At 50.3% G+C, this 15960-nt stretch overlaps 1 protein-coding gene across 6 annotated transcripts in view; it reads right to left on the bottom strand.

Moving 5' to 3' along the window:
* DLG3 (discs large MAGUK scaffold protein 3) overlaps window positions 1-15960 on the bottom strand; it is a 163478-nt gene that overhangs the window by 125645 nt on the left and 21873 nt on the right. For 4 of the 6 annotated variants that reach the window (XM_039486972.1, XM_039486974.1, XM_039486976.1 and 1 more), the window contains 2 exons: window positions 13999-14147; window positions 8328-8486 (listed from right to left, as the gene is read on the bottom strand). The exons of 1 other annotated variant lie outside the window; for it this stretch is intronic. In XM_039486972.1, coding sequence (XP_039342906.1) covers window positions 8328-8486; window positions 13999-14147 — 308 coding nt within the window. Of the gene's footprint in view, window positions 1-8327; window positions 8487-13998; window positions 15483-15960 lie in introns of those variants that run through there. One more of the 6 variants, XM_039486971.1, reaches the window with a different exon arrangement.

Here is a 15960-nt window from a genome sequence, read left to right as displayed (position 1 = left end):
GAAATCCCCTCTAACAGCAGCATCCTCTGGACACAGGCAGATTTCAATTGTTATATGAAGCAGTTTGAATAATTCGCTTAGACCAGAGCTTGCGCCAAAGACAAAATATTTACTTGAACCCCAACTGTTCCGGCTTCTGCACTTGTGCTCGCTCCTGAAAAACACAAAACTGCTGAAGAGCTTCTAAATTCCAGCGGCTGAAACTGATCGACCCCAGCAAGAGCTGCTCTCCAGGCCCCTGGGCAGTGGGTCAGTTTTTCTTCTCTTCCTACTCAGCGATGGGTAATAGCTGCTCAGCATTTCTAAAAATAAACACGGGGGAACAGGGAGGACTTACTCTCCCTCTGATGCTCCGGGTGCCTCTCTGCTCACCTCTTTATTATTAGCAATTCCTAGGTTCTTTGATGTCAGGAGGCTGGTGCTGGCACTGGTCAGCTGACAGCCTCCAAATAAGGCAGCAGGAAGTTCATTCTGTAATGACAGCTTCAGCATGGCCAAGGGCAGGAGCCATCCTTTGAGGAAATGCATGAACAGCAGAGCACATGCAACACAGCCATGCAGTGATGCATTGTGGGGTTTGTATTCTTTGCCAGCAGCCTGACTGGACTTTCATGTGTATCAGGGCCATTTCTGTAGCAAAAGACTTTATTCATAGGTATTAAAATCTCAGAAGCAGGGCCCCTGGGCCCCTGTTTGGTTAGCAAGCAGCTGCTTCATGTTCACCTGCTAATTCCTTCTCCGTTTTGTTCTGGGGGGGCCAGAAAAACAGGGATTTCTATCCCTCCCTCCCATCACCTCGCATGAGTTACATATTCAGAGCTGCATGATGGATGTTGGTTATACAACAGCCCTTTCTGTGGAGCACGACAGGTCAGAACACCTAACTGTTTGCAGGCCAGACGGAGCTCCCCAAACACACCCAGCTGTTTGATCTTGGGAGCATGCGGCAACAACAGCCTACAGCTATGTGGCCTGCACCCACTCCTGCCCCAGGAGCAAGCTTTGTGTGGGACCTTTAACTGTTTGAGTGCGGAGAAATCAGAGCGTGGGGAAGACAAGGAGTCACCAGCACTGCCGCATAACTCAGCTTCATGCTTTAAATTCCCTTTAAATGCCCTCCAGGTTCCTATTTTCAGCTCTGGGACTGAGCCCCGTCGCTTTGAGTAGGGTGGGACGAGAGAGGCTGGCTGCACAGGGAGGAGCTCCAGGCCCTAGGGGCTGAGTGCCTGGCCCCAGCAGCACACCTGGACGAGGCGGCCTGAGGGTGGATGCGTGACACTGGACCAATGAACTAAAGCCAGGAGGTTACAGGTGCTGCTCTTCCCCACGGCCCCTCTCACAGCCAGCGGATCTGCACCCCTTGCTTTGCTTTCCTTGCGGCTGTTTTCTATTTAAAGAGACCTCAGGAGGAGCATTAGTGTATCTGTCCCCAGTGCCAGTCAGTACCTAAGTGCAAGGGAGGGGAAGAGACACACGGAGGCAGGTCCCCGACTAGGAGAAGGGGTTTCCCCTGATTTATAGGGCCATCAGGCCTCCCTCTCACACAGCCATGTGCACTGGACTGAACACCGCAATACACCACAGCTCCCAGGGGGCCGAGGGGATATGCAGTTACACTCAGTGCTCATTTCTTAGTACACAGTTTGCTTTTACAACAATTTCCCCACTGTTTTGCACCTGATAAAATACTGGCCAGTTCTGCAAGGGGGACAGTTTGCCCTCAGCTCTGCTGGCACAGGGAAAACTGCTCCTGCCATTACCCCTGCTGGGCCCAGAACAAGCTACAGCGTAACTCCCAGGTCTGTGCTGTGCATTCAGCAATGCCCTTGCTCGCCCACATACTGCCAATAAGGCAGGATCTCCACACACGGAGGTTTCCTATTTATAGGCTGCATATAGAATCAGCAGATGTTACAGCCGCCCAACCCAAACTGGGCAGGCTGACAAAACCCTGCAATTTCGGAGCACTCAGGAAACGCGCTCTCTGAAATAGTCTCTCTGTGTCCCCTTGTTACGACGGGCCTAGAGCGATAGCGGCACAGATCTAGGAAATCAAACTGGCTGGAAGGCCTGGAGCCAACACCTCACTGACGGTGTGCTCAGAGCAGAGGACTGTGGGAGGGGATGGACCACAGCGGCAGGCACATAGAGACGAGGTCTGAGTTGGTTCAGAGTCACGTGGGAAACAGATGTACGGAGGGGGAAGAGCACCGTTTGCCTGGTGCCGCCGAGCGTCTGCTCATCAGCGTTATTGTTCCTCTTTAATTTTATCTCCACAGCTGCCTGCACTCTGCTCCCTGGACGGGAGGGGGGAAAAGAGCAGCTTTTAGGAAGGGATGAAACGTCAGTGCAGGCCCAAATCAGAGCAAAAATGGTCATGAGTAGGAATGAAGCCTGGGGAGCCAATATGCTTGCAGCAGTACAGCCCCCGTGTGGATGCGCTTAGACCAGGATACGAATGTTTATCCCGCCTGTAAACCGAGGAGGCTAAGTGTGACGGGGCACGACTCACTGTTGCGGCGCCTCCTGCAGGCTGTCTTGGGAATTAGCTCTGCGCCCTCTTCTGGTGGTGTCTCTGCTCCTGGACCGTGGCATCCTCTTCATGACACTGCCATCTGCTCTCGTGGGGCATGCTGTTCCCCTCCGGTGGATGCAGATATAACCCCTGCTAGGCCCCAGCAACTCCCCCTTCAGAAGCCGCAGCAGCTCTTTCAGTGGCCCCCTCATTTTAGGACAGAGCGAACCAACCATCTAGCTCTCAGACTTCCTCCTCCCCACTCTGTGGGCTTCTGTGAAAGGCAGCAGGAGATCCTGAGGTCTGGGATCCCAGCAGGGTCCCCAGTTGCTGATGAGGCAGCTCTCAGCATCTCCAGCTCCAGCAAGTCTCACAACCAGCTCTCTCCCCCAGGGGGAATTTCACTCCCTCGTCCTCCTGCTGCCCAGTCCCTCCACAGACTGAGATCCAGCTGGAGTGAGTCATCACTCCTCTTCACTCTTACTAACAGGAGCAGTTTCCCTTGCTCCCTGTCCCTTCCACCTCTGCAGTAGAGGAGGCGGCTGCATGGCTCAGGCACTGGGAATGCAAGAATCATCCAGAACGAGCCCAAAGCAGATGGAGATTTTCACCTCTAGGTCCCTGCTTCACATTCAGCTACAGTCTGCAGCCACCAAAGGGTTGGTTTGTTTTTTTACTATCCAGCAAGGGGCTCCTGCATGCAGTGAGCTGGTAGGTCTCTTGTTCCAGGTGGAACAAGATGTTCCACGTCGGAGCTTGCCCCTGTATCGGTAGCCTCAGCAGAGCCCCAGGCAGACTGAATTCCATCTCCCCTAGAGTAGGACTGAGGAATAGTGGTGAGGGACTGGGCACGTGGAAAGCCTGTACTGCCTGTGGCAAATGTCCTGGGGGAATAAATTCAGGGCTTCAGACTCCAGGACTGGCAATTGAAAATTAAAATGTAAACGTAAAGCAGATTCCTATATTACACACCAGTCCCAATCCAATGCCCATCACACGGTTCTTTTCTACTGAGAAGGGACCGCTGGTTGGCCTGGAAAGCAGTGACTCTGATAAGGACCTGGGGCATAGTGGATAATGAACTGAACCTGAGTCCCCATTGCAATGAGGTGGCAAAGAGAGCTACTGTGAGCCTCGGATGTACAAGGAGGAAATACTGAGCGCCAGCAGGGAGGTGGTATTACCACTGCAGATGGCATTATTGAGGCCATTCGTGCATACTGTGCCCAGATCTGCTGTCTACATGTCAAAATGATGTTGAAAAACTGGAAAGGTCAGAAAAAACAACAAGAAAGAAATCAGGGCTGGAAAACCTGCCTTGGAGTGAGAGACTAAAGAAGCGCAATCCATTTCGTTTAACAAAGAAAGAGCTAAGAACGGGCTTGGTCATAGTCTATAAATATCGACATGGGGAGAAGATTTCGGAGGGCTCTTTAATAGCACCAACAAAGGTGGAACAAGATCCAATGGCTGGAGCACATTTTTAACAGTGAGGTAATTAACCATTGGAACAACTTCCCGAGGGAGGGGTGGATTGAAGTATGTAAATTAGGATGGACTGTCTCGTTTGAAAGATCTGCTCTAGCTCAGCCAGAAGTTATGGGTTTGATGCAGGAATCACTTGGTGAAATTCTCCAGCTTGTGCAATGCATGAGATCAGACTACTGGTCCCTTCTGACCTTGCTCGCTATGAATCTCTAACGGATTCCTCATCAGTCAGCAGGCTGGCAGGACTTTGCCCCTCAAAGATTTCTTTGTCTAACTGATATTTTAAACTGATGGAAAACAAGAGTGAATCAGTCAATTGCCAGGAGAAGATCCAGGGAGAGCTACTGCTCTCCTCTGTGCAGGCTCCTTCGCCAGCACCCTCATCCGCTGCCTGAAGTGTGCTATTAATGAGCCACCTGCAGGGATTACACTGGATCATTCACAGCAGACAGACTCGGAAGGGGAAGTGACACAGAACTGTTGGGAAGGGGACCAAAGGAACCAGAAGAAGACACTGGCTCACAGGATGTAAAATGGGGGATTCAAAAAGAAGGGAATCAGCAAATCCAGGCTGCATGGGGAGTGGAAAACAACTCGACAGCACTGCCAGGACCTCCTCCGCTCCTCACGCTGCAACTTCAGCCACAAACACTGACTGAGCCAGAACGGAGACTCTCCGACGTTTCCAGCAGGAGAAATTCTGTTATTGCTTAGGCTCGAGAGGGACTTGTGGTACATTACAAATAGAAAGGCCATACTCCTGTGCTGCCGCACTTCCAGCTTAGCACCAGTTCCCTTCCTCCCCTCCATCCCGGTGCGCCCGGCCAGCATTCTGCTCCAGTGCTAACCCCATGCCTCCACCGCCCATGGGCACGTACATTATCTCTCCCGCTGAAGTACCTATGAAAGGCCTGGTTCGGGCTCCCACACAATAAAGTATAAACCAGACTGACACTTGCAAGCACGGTCCATGTGAGAATCCCAGACAGCATGGTTTGCTGACTGATTATACACTAGTCATGCATGGAAGACTCCTAGGACACACCAGCTGTTGACAAGAAGTGACAGATATAGCTCCCCTTATTCCCTCTCACTCCCCAGGGGTCTAACTACTATTTTGTAACAGATATTGGAAACAGTTTGGTGCTGCCTATGCTGGCACCCAAACAATTTTCAACCCCAGTGGAGAGAACAGAATCATAGCCATTTTGGGTTTCACCCAGGATCCATCTAGCCCAGTATCTTGTCTGACAGTGACCAGCACCAGATGCTTCAGACACAGATGCAAGAAACCCACAATAACAGATACAAGATGATCTGACTCCCACATTACATCTCCTAATCCCTTACAATTAGCGATTGGTTTATACCCGGAACCATGAGGTTTAACAGCTCTTCCAAAATGCGTTAGTATTAACTACAACAATTCTGGATATTCTGGAGAGCCATATAAATGTCCAATCCCTTCTGAATCTTGTTAAATTCTTGGCCTCAATGACATCCTGTGATAATGAGTTCCACAGTTTAATTACATGTTGTGTGAAAAAGTATTCCCTTTGATTTGCTTTGAATTTGCCACCTTAAAATTTCACTGAATGTTCCCTTGTTATTTTGTTATGAGACAGGGAGGTCAGAAGCTCCCAGTCTATCTTCTCCGGACCAGTCATTTCAGATACTTTTATCATGGCCCCTCTTAGCTGTCTCCCTTCTAAGTAAACAATCCCAGTCTTTTCAATCTCTCCTCACACAAGAGCTTTTCTAGGCTCCTCGTCATTCTCGTCTTCCTGCTCTGAATTCTCCTCTAATTTGGCAAAATCCTTTGAGAGGGGGTGACCAGTACTGCCCACTGTGTTCCAGGTGAGGCCATACTATTGATGGCTATAAAGGCATTATCATATTTTCCATATTATTCCCTTGGCATCTTGTTTGCTTTCTTTGACCACCACTCCACACTGAGCAGAGATCTTCACTGAGCTGTCTACAGTGATGCCCAGGTCCCTTTCCTTAGTGGATACAATTAACTCAGCTGCCTGTAGGGTGTAAGAATAGTTTTAAAATTTCCCTCCAATGTGCATTACTTTGTATTTATCGACAACGAACTCCATCTGCCATAGGGTTACCCATTCACCTAGCTTGGATGGGTCCCTCTGAAGAGCTCTACCATCCTCTTCGGACTTGACTAACCTAAATTAGAGAGACCAGGAGATTCATGGTTGACTCCTACTTTCAGTGGATAATTTTCCTAGTGAAGACTGCATGTTTCCCTTTGCTTTTATTGGCTCTGCTTATAGTGAAGACTATAAGAAGAGAAAACTGATGCAGATTCTGTGTCCATATAGAGTGAACTGAGAATAAAATCTCTGGAAGGAGCAGAACCTGAACTGGATTTCTGTTCCCATCTGTAATGGACTCATTACCCTCTGTTCCTTCCTCAGATCTACATATTGACTCTCTCAGTCTTCTCAGGGACACAACTGTGCACATAGAGACAGGTGATCTACCTACACCTGCCTAGATGTTTATAAAGCAACCACTCAGGAGGTAACCAAATGCCAGAAGATCACACTGTGTAGATTATGAGCTAACAAGCTGCCCACAGAAATGGACTTGGAAAGACACATCCTCAGTTTACCGGCTGTGAACTTTTGAAGAGAGACAAGGTGGGTGAGGTAATGTCTTTCATTGGACCAATTTGTTTTGGTGAAAGAGACAAGCTTTTGAGCTTCTATAGAGTTCTTCTTCAGATCTCAAAAATGTGCCTCACTCACCAACAGAAGTTAGTCCAGTAAAAGATATTACCTCATCCACACTGTCTCTCTAATGTCCTGCGACCAACATGACTACAATACTGCAATAAACTTGTGAAGGCAGATACATGAATCTAGAGGCTTGTCTACACACAGGTTTAACTATAATACTGGTTTGAAACCAGTACAGGTACAGCAGTGCAACACGAAGTGAAACAGCAGCCAATAGCTAATGCACATGTGCAGACTGGCTGCTTGGGTTGCTAGGCTGCGTTTTGTTTCTCCATTTTTTTTGACTGGCTCTACTCACCTCACTCACTCTAACCTATGGAAAAAGGCATCACATGTTTTCTCTTATGAATGCCTAAAACTAGGTTACATTCTCAGCCATCATGTTATATTAGAGTAGCAACTGAGGAAACCAAACCAAACCATTTACTCAGTGTGCAATGTGAAACCTTGGAGTGTGCACAGCTATGAAAGATGCAAGAGTCAAACGTCTGGTGACCCAAACTCTGGACTTCACTGTTTTTAAAGTTCAGTGGAAAACGGGAATACTGCAAAGGTGTGGGGAAGGATTTTCAGCTTCTTTATTTCTACCTCATATTTCTCTAGGTCCCAGAGGACTGACACCACGATAAGGCAGGAGTTTTTTAAACAACCTGGTTTTTGGTGTTACCCAGGCACAAGAAAAGCATCTGCTACATTTCTTATACTGCTCCTCCCCATTCCCAGATGCCTCCAAAGCACCCGTATGGAAAGGTACCGAACTTTGCCAAAGAATCGCTCTCAGCCTGGAGGATAATTCATTTGAAAAGGGATCAAGAATGGAAGTGCCTTCCCAGCCCTTACACACGATTTACTATGGAGACACAATAGCAGCACTGAACTCGCACTCCGAGCTCTTGGGCAGACTCCCAGGAAGTTGCCTTCGAGAGCTGGAGTCCGTAGGGACCCTGGGATAGACTCAGGCTCGGCTGAATTGCACGAGAGAAACAGCAGTCTTAGTTTTCTTAGTAAAAATCTGGAGTCAGCATCGTTTCGTGGTGAGAGTCTGTAAACATCAATTCAACAGGAAAAGACGACGTGGGGAGCCAGCACCCTCTCCTGCCCTTCACCATTATGTCATTCTACCCCTTGTGCCCACAAGACTGCATACGAGAAACAGATGTGCTGGTCCAGTGACAAGCATCACAGCCAGGAGGGGAAGGCAAGCAGCACATAAGAACAGACAAACTATCCAGCACCGGATACCAGGAAAAGAAGAACCAGAACTGGGTTTTTATGTCTGTTTGGAATGGGATCTGGCTGCAGCCCTGGGAAGCAGAGAATTGGAACTGGATTTCTACACACTCCTGCATTGTGGCTCTGCTGCTGGTGCAGTCCCAAACCAGCTGAAAGGGGCTTTACTCTGCAATCCAGGCTCCCCCTTTTCTTAGAGCTTGTCTACACTTTTTATTTTGGTGCTTTAACTCTACCAGCCTGCTCAAAGGCCTTGCGCCCACACCCAGTTACATCAATGAAGAGTCCCTGTGAAGCCCTGAGCATCAAAGGCCAGATCCTGCCTGGAGACTCACCTTGGGTAGGGTGCTGTGGGCACGAACCACCAGGCTGCAAACACTGGCTGGCGACTCCAGGCTGCTCACAGTCACTCTCACCAGCTGTGGCTGCTGCCCCAGCATGCTGCTTCCCTGGGCCCCTTGAGCCGGTCTCTGCTCAGTATCCAGAGGAGTGTCCTGCAATGGAACACCGAGATGGGTGGGTACAGGCCAATGGAAGCAAAGGGAAACACAGGAGGGACCGAGAGGTGGCTGTGGAGGAGCCCGGATCCCCCAGGAAGGGGGCGTCAGACAAGCCGAGATGGATCAAACGCATCTCTCTTGGCTGAGGGAGCCGTGCCAATGGAAGCCAGCCTTGCTCGTCAGCAGTGTTACCACAGCCAAGAAGTAGCTGGTGGAGAGAAACCAGGGTGGGGTGCATTAATCCCACAGCCACACCGAGGGTGAGGTTCCTAGATGGGGACAAGCCCCCATCCCCGTCCCCGTGGTTGTGCCCATGCTGCTGGTGAGAATATCACTGGTCCCGTCTAGGCATGTAGGAGAATCCTTTCTAGGCTCCCTTCTGTTCCCAGTGCCGGGCTGGCTGGATCATGTCAGTGCGCTATTGCCCCCTGCTGGATGGTTGAGTAGTGCACCGCAACCTAGTGTACCCCTCTGGTAGAGAGAACGCAATTCTATGCCGCTCACCAGAGTAGAAGCTCGTGGCTTTGGCACTGTTCCATTTCAGGCACTTCCTTCTGATGCCACTGCATTCCTAAAGAACCGTCACCCCCCGACATTGACAGTCCGGTGCCAGCAGCCCGCACTAAGAGTTCTCAGTGAGAGATGCTGCACAGGGATCCCCGGGGTTCTGCGTCCCAGAGACATCCCGGGGCTCTGTCCACTGCCAATACACAAATACCCAGGTTACTGCTATCCTGAACTTGAGGAACTGGTGTTAGGCAGAGTCTCACTGGCACGGAAAGGGAGAAATTGCCCATCCAAGTGAGTGCCAGAGATTGTGCCATAGGCCCCTGAAACCTGCACAAAAGGGACTATTCTCCACTGAGTTCAGTGACACACCAGTGAGCCAAAACCCCAGGTCTCCCTTAATAAGATCAGATGGCTATGGCCACTCCTGTGTTTGCTGTGCAAGCCATGTGCTCAGCATACCTGCCTCTGCAAGCCAGAGAGATGGGGAACAGGAAGGCATGGAGTGGGGCCAGGAAGCACAGCTCACACGGGTACAGGCTGTTGCACTTGGGAAAAGGAGGACTAGAAACTCAACCTGTCTCCAGCAGCATGAGAGACTCATGCTCCCTGGGTGGAGGAAAGAGTGATGCAGGAGCCTGCAGGCAGGAGTGAAGCGAATGTGCCTGCTATCGAGTGAGGAAAAGCAGCTCTGACTGGCTGCGCCACCCTCCCACAAACCTAGCCAGTCTGGGGGGACAGGCAAGAGGCTGGTGCTCACCCCTGGGGTGCTGACTGGCAGAGCAGAGCAGAGCTCGTGGGGGAGGGATTACTGCTCTCTGTGGCTTGGATTCTACGGCCCCACTGTGACCGGTGCTGTACGCATACGTAGTAATTGTAGCCAAAAGGCCAGCCTTCCTCCTTCCCAAAGAGAATTACACTGGGAACCGGCTTCTGACACATTGTCCCAGCCTGGGGCCATATAACAGGGCAGGCTGACCAGCCTGGCACAGCCTGCTGGCACCACAGCATCTCGCTGCCCAGGAACACACACCCTCTGGCCGCCAAGCTCTGCGGAATAGGAAGGTGCCTTTTCTGCCCCCTGGTGGCCATGTTTTGAACAGGTTAAAAATTAACTCAACTCCTCAAGGACAGATGAACTCTCTCATGCATTTATAGACTCTGGGAAACGCAGGGCGGGGCGGAAGGTCCCTTGGGAGGTCATATTCCACCCTGGTGAGATTCAGACCGTAGCAAGGATTAACTCTTTACTGTCTACCAGAGTCTTCAGTGCAGAACAGTGGTCACAGGCTCCATAGGAAGGGGGTGCTTCTCAGGGGGGAGAGGTAGGGGCTACAGGAAATCCCCCTACTCTCTGCTAGGCTGGGCAGGAGCCATTGTTTGGTTCTGTTTGCCAGCACTTAACTCTTTAATACTAGGAATACTTCAAATGTAAAGCAAACATATGTTTGAGGAAACAAAAGCATGAGTTGCAGGAGAGATTTTAAGCTTTTGGAAAATGGGAGAGAATTCAGGGCTGGGGAGGCCCAGAGATCTCTGCTATCCCATTCCCCAGCCCTGCTACTCGTACAACAAACAACTAATTAAAGAAAGTACATGCAGCTGTCCCTTCCCTTCCAACACTCAACCAAGAATGTTTAAAATCCTGCCTATCTGAGGAAGTCCAACTCAATGGGGCCCTGGGGTGTAACAGGTCTTATCACTTGAGCAAGCGCTGGCTGCCAGTTAAGATGCTATTGTAAACATTCCTCCCACTCTACTGTTCCCGCCTGGTTTTGGTTTCCCATTTGTTTCCACATGCCTTTACTGATTATCAGAGCGAGGTGCATTGGCTCATTCTCAGGGGCTGGTACCCCACACCGGCCAGCTGCTGACCACATGTAAGGCTGCTAAGATCTAAAGGTTCTCTGGAGCAGCGTTTCTCAATCACAGGGTCACAACTAGACCTGAGCAAAAAAAATTTCAGCGAATGGCAAATTTGCTGAAAAATGCATTTTTCAGGGCACAAAAATTAGTCATGACTTCAGGTCGAATTCAGCAAATAGTTTCAGATTAAAAAAACCTGAAAATCATTTCATGATTTCAGAATGAAATTTGTCAACTTTTTGTTTCAAAACAGTGTTTCATTTTAAAATTTATTTAATTTAAAAAAAACAGGTGAAACACACCTGAAATTTTTTTACCCAAAATATGTTTGTAGCAGAGGGAGAGGTTTGTTTTGGTGAAAAAAAGCCCAACAAAATTCAGTTTTGGTTTGAACTAAACCAATTTTTTTTTCAGATTTTTCAGTTCAGCCCTCAAACCAAAAAATCCACAATTCACTGTTTTAGTCCCAACCCTAACAGATGTCACTAAAGGCGGGAGGGGGGGGGGGGGGAAGGAAGAGAGAGAGAGAGAGAGAGAGTGTGTGTGTGTGGCATTGACTTTTTTACAAACTAAAGCAATGAAAATTTTGCACACCCTTATGTTTCAAGATTATATATTCTCTGTCAGTCTCTTGAAACACATACACGAATAAATGATTTAGGCTTAGCATTGATACATGTTCCACCCTTACTTACAGAGAAAGTGGAGGGGCTACAGAAATTTTTGACTTAAAATAAGGGGTTGCCAATCTGAAAAGGTTGGGAACCGCTGCTCTAGAAAATACCCCACAGAGAGTCAAAGCATTTCTGTGTCCACTACAGGTTTCTTTGCATTGCTATCTATCCTTTTCTACCTCTCAAGTGAATTTAATTTAAAGGGACATCACTTCTGTCAGCTCCAAAGTTCTCTATACTCCATACTGATCTGGAGTTCCCTCACTGGCATAATTGAAAATTATGTAAATCTGAAATGCAGAATCATTAAGCTGAAAGATTTTTATCCTTAAATCATTAAAGTCATAGAAAGAGTTATTTAATTAAAGGGAGGATTCCTGCAGCATTTTATGTTTCCAGTATGATTAAATTTTTTTGTGTCCCTAATTTTGTGTCTGTCACACATTGTGTCCCATATTTAGGCCGTGGCAGGTTGAGAAGCATCATTCACAGTGATGAACTCTTGTGGGTAAATGGATGGGTGGCTGGGTTCTCTTGCTCAGAGGCCTGGGCTCCAGAGTTTGAATCTGGAAAAGGGAGAGGAGATTTTACCTCTGTACATGGTACTGGTGAGACCACTACTAAAATACTACAAAATTAAGGTGAGCTCTCTTTGCAAGATGGGAGCAAATATGGGGTGCTAAGGGTCTCTCTAATCTAGCGGAGAAAGAGAGAACAAGAACCAATGTTGGGAAACTGAAGCCAGACAAGTTCAAATTAGAAATACAGGACAAATTTTTAACCCTGATGGTGATTAACCATTTGAACAAACTGTTAAGGGAAGTGATGCCTCAGATGTCTTCAAATAAATACTGGATACCTTTTGGGATGTTATGCTTTAACCAGCAAGTTACTGGGCTCAACACACGGGTTACTGGGTGAAATTTAACAGCCTGCGATATACAGGAGGTCAGACTAGCAGGTTTAATGATCCCATCTAGGCTTAAACTCTATGAATCTAGGTATTTATTTCCCATTTGCAGCCTTCTGAATCTAAAGTTAGGCAGCTTTTTAGGACATCTGTTCTGTCCACCTTTTTAGACAACAGTGGAGTAAATACCCATGGGTGGTGAGTGCAAGGGTTGGGTTTGTGGCCAATGATTTTCATTTTTGTACTTGTATTTAGATATTGCCTGTGAGGCAAGACGAACTGACAGACAAGAGGCTAGCTTGGGAACTAGGTTATATTGGCACTTGGTGTTGAAGCTATCAGTTCAGTATCCCTGCATGTGACTGGATTGCTGAGGTGGGGAGGAAGTCAAGCACCCATAACCCAAGGACCAGAAAAGCCTCCCATCTTTGCTCTTTCTGCCCCGAGCACTTGTTCTTGCCAAGACAGTAGTGTGAATTACCATCCAGTAATGGCCCTTGAAACTATCCTTCCATCTATGCTAGGAAAGAGGTCCACTGCTGACAGCTAGACCCTGGAGTCCCAACAAGGTAAGTTCTCTCTGATCCTAGTCAACACCTACATGGAGACAGCAGGTGAACTGGACTCAGCTGCCAGCATATAAAGGTGAGACACAGCTTTATCTGTCATTCACCCCATCTGACCACACCACTACCCCCACAGGCTCGCATAGCCGCATCTGCAAGTAATGCTTTCGGCCATCTCCAGCTGGCTAGGAGGTTCCATTCTATCCTGGTGAACAACCACCTGGCCTCTGTTAGCCACATCTTAGTCACCTCCAGTCTGGATTACAGCAGTGCAATATTCTTGGGCACAAGGCCCTCAACCCTGGCGAGTCAGACTAGTACAGAATGGCACAGCATGACTCCTCAGTGACATGGGCTATCCTGAGCACATCACACCTCTCCTCTGCTCCCTGTACTCGCTTCTCAATGAATACAGAGTTTTGTTCAAAGGTCCCGGTCCTCCTCTTCAATGCACTCACTGGCCAGGGCCCAGAAGCATATCTAAAAGAGTGCCTGATGCACCTGGATGAGGCCTCTGGCCCACAGCTGCACGTCCCTGGCACAATGGAACTTTCTACCGTCAGGATAAACGTCGTCTGTGCAGACAGAACTTCCTCGTGGGCTGACCCCAGACTATGAAATGAACTCCCACCTTCCCAAACCTTCCGTGTCAAGTGCAAGGTGAGGAGCAGATGGGAGAGAGGACAAGCCACACACAACAGATGCTACTCACATCGTTTGATGCATTACTGGAAGGTGCTCAGATACCGCAGGGAGGATGGTTTAAGAATGTGTCTTGAACAGAATAAAAGTGTCAGCAGCGGCTACCCCATGCCTGTGCTGAACATAGATTGTCTGCCTGTATGGGGGGACAAACCCATTTGCTGCACGGTTACAGATTTCCCCTCACTTGACTGGGATCTATGTAACTGACGTAGGACAAAGTGGGGAGGATCTGGGTTTTCATGCAGCTTGGCACAGAAAGTGGGAGTCATCCTTCTTACCTCCAGAGTACGTTGGGGCTCTCCGGGGCTAGCAGGTGAGCCCAGCTCTCTGGCATCATGCTGATTGTCAGATATACGGGGGGCTGGATCTGGGATCTGATGCTGCGGGTGTGCAGAAAGTAAGCTCAGCTTATAGAACTCCTGAATATCTGCAAAACAGTATGAGAAACATCCATAGAAGTGGGGAATCCAAACTGAACAATTGAGAGGGCCCTGCCCAGCGAGCCACAGACAGACCTCCACTCTCTCTGCATTCCCTTCATGTTTAATGGCTCTGAGACCTGGTGCAGATAAACGTCTGCCTTGATAACTGGTACGGGATTCCTCTGCCTCCCACAGGACAGCCATCCTGTGCTATACGCACTCACTCCACTGCGGGCTGTCGCTGTGAATGCAGTGCTTCCGCAGGCTACCAGATGAGCTCAGCGGTTCCCCCGCCCACACCCCGCACTAGGCTCGTCAGGTGCTAGCCCCCAGGGGGTCCCTTGTAAGTAATAGATGATTCATTTCCTGGGACTGGCAGGAAATCAGAAGGTGCGAATACCCCAGTTCCAATGCAAACAGCACCAGTCGTTCTGAACTCAGCCCCGAGGGGCACTTCAGTAGAGCTGTCAGGGTAACCACCGTGTCCCATTGGGGCCCATCCATCCCAGCCTCCCACCACCCCCACATCCTGCTTGCTGGCTGCTGCCCAGCATCCTCCTGCTACTGCTATGGAGCCCCCAGCCAAGGAGAGGCACGTGCGCTGCCTGCTGTGTGGCCTTCCTTCCACAGCCAGTGTCCAGGCTACTCCAGCCTGCTGCTCCTGCTCGCAGGCAGCCTCCAGCTCCTTCCTGCATCTGGTGCCTGCAGGGTTCTACTTCCCTTCCCGAGTCCCTCTCAGGCCGGAGTCCGCACTGGCTAGCTGCTGAGCTGGCTACTTCCCTTCCCGAGTCCCTCTCAGGCCGGAGTCCGCACTGGCTAGCTGCTGAGCTGGCTACTTCCCTTCCCGAGCCCCTCTCAGGCCGGAGTCCGCACTGGCTAGCTGCTGAGCTGGCTACTTCCCTTCCCTAGCCCCTCTCAGGCCAGAGTCCGCACTGGCTAGCTGCTGAGCTGGCTACTTCCCTTCCCGAGCCCCTCTCAGGCCGGAGTCCGCACTGGCTAGCTGCTGAGCTGGCTACTTCCCTTCCCGAGCCCCTCTCAGGCCGGAGTCCGCACTGGCTAGCTGCTGAGCTGGCTACTTCCCTTCCCGAGTCCCTCTCGGGCCGGAGTCCGCACTGGCTAGCTGCTGAGCTGGCTACTTCCCTTCCCGAGTCCCTCTCGGGCCGGAGTCCGCACTGGCTAGCTGCTGAGCTGGCTACTTCCCTTCCCGAGCCCCTCTCGGGCCGGAGTCCGCACTGGCTAGCTGCTGAGCTGGCTACTTCCCTTCCCTAGCCCCTCTCAGGCCAGAGTCCGCACTGGCTAGCTGCTGAGCTGGCTACTTCCCTTCCCGAGCCCCTCTCAGGCCGGAGTCCGCACTGGCTAGCTGCTGAGCTGGCTTCTTCCCTTCCCGAGTCCCTCTCAGGCCGGAGTCTGCACTGGCTAGCTGCTGAGCTGGCTACTTCCCTTCCCGAGTCCCTCTCAGGCCGGAGTCTGCACTGGCTAGCTGCTGAGCTGGCTACTTCCCTTCCCGAGTCCCTCTCAGGCCAGAGTCTGCACTGGCTAGCTGCTGAGCTGGCTACTTCCCTTCCCGAGTCCCTCTCAGGCCGGAGTCTGCACTGGCTAGCTGCTGAACTGGCTACTTCCCTTCCCGAGCCCCTCTCAGGCCGGAGTCTGCACTGGCTAGCTGCTGAGCTGGCTACTTCCCTTCCCTAGCCCCTCTCAGGCCAGAGTCCGCACTGGCTAGCTGCTGAGCTGGCTACTTCCCTTCCCGAGTCCCTCTCAGGCCGGAGTCCGCACTGGCTAGCTGCTGAGCTAGATAATAGTGCAGGTCAAGGGGCGTGG

The sequence above is a fragment of the Mauremys reevesii genome, linkage group 9 (genome assembly GCF_016161935.1).
Source record: "Mauremys reevesii isolate NIE-2019 linkage group 9, ASM1616193v1, whole genome shotgun sequence".
In the NCBI taxonomy this organism is placed as follows: domain Eukaryota; kingdom Metazoa; phylum Chordata; order Testudines; family Geoemydidae; genus Mauremys; species Mauremys reevesii.
The sequence above is the reverse complement of the archived record's forward strand: the minus strand, read 5'-3'. Positions and strand labels throughout refer to the sequence as shown.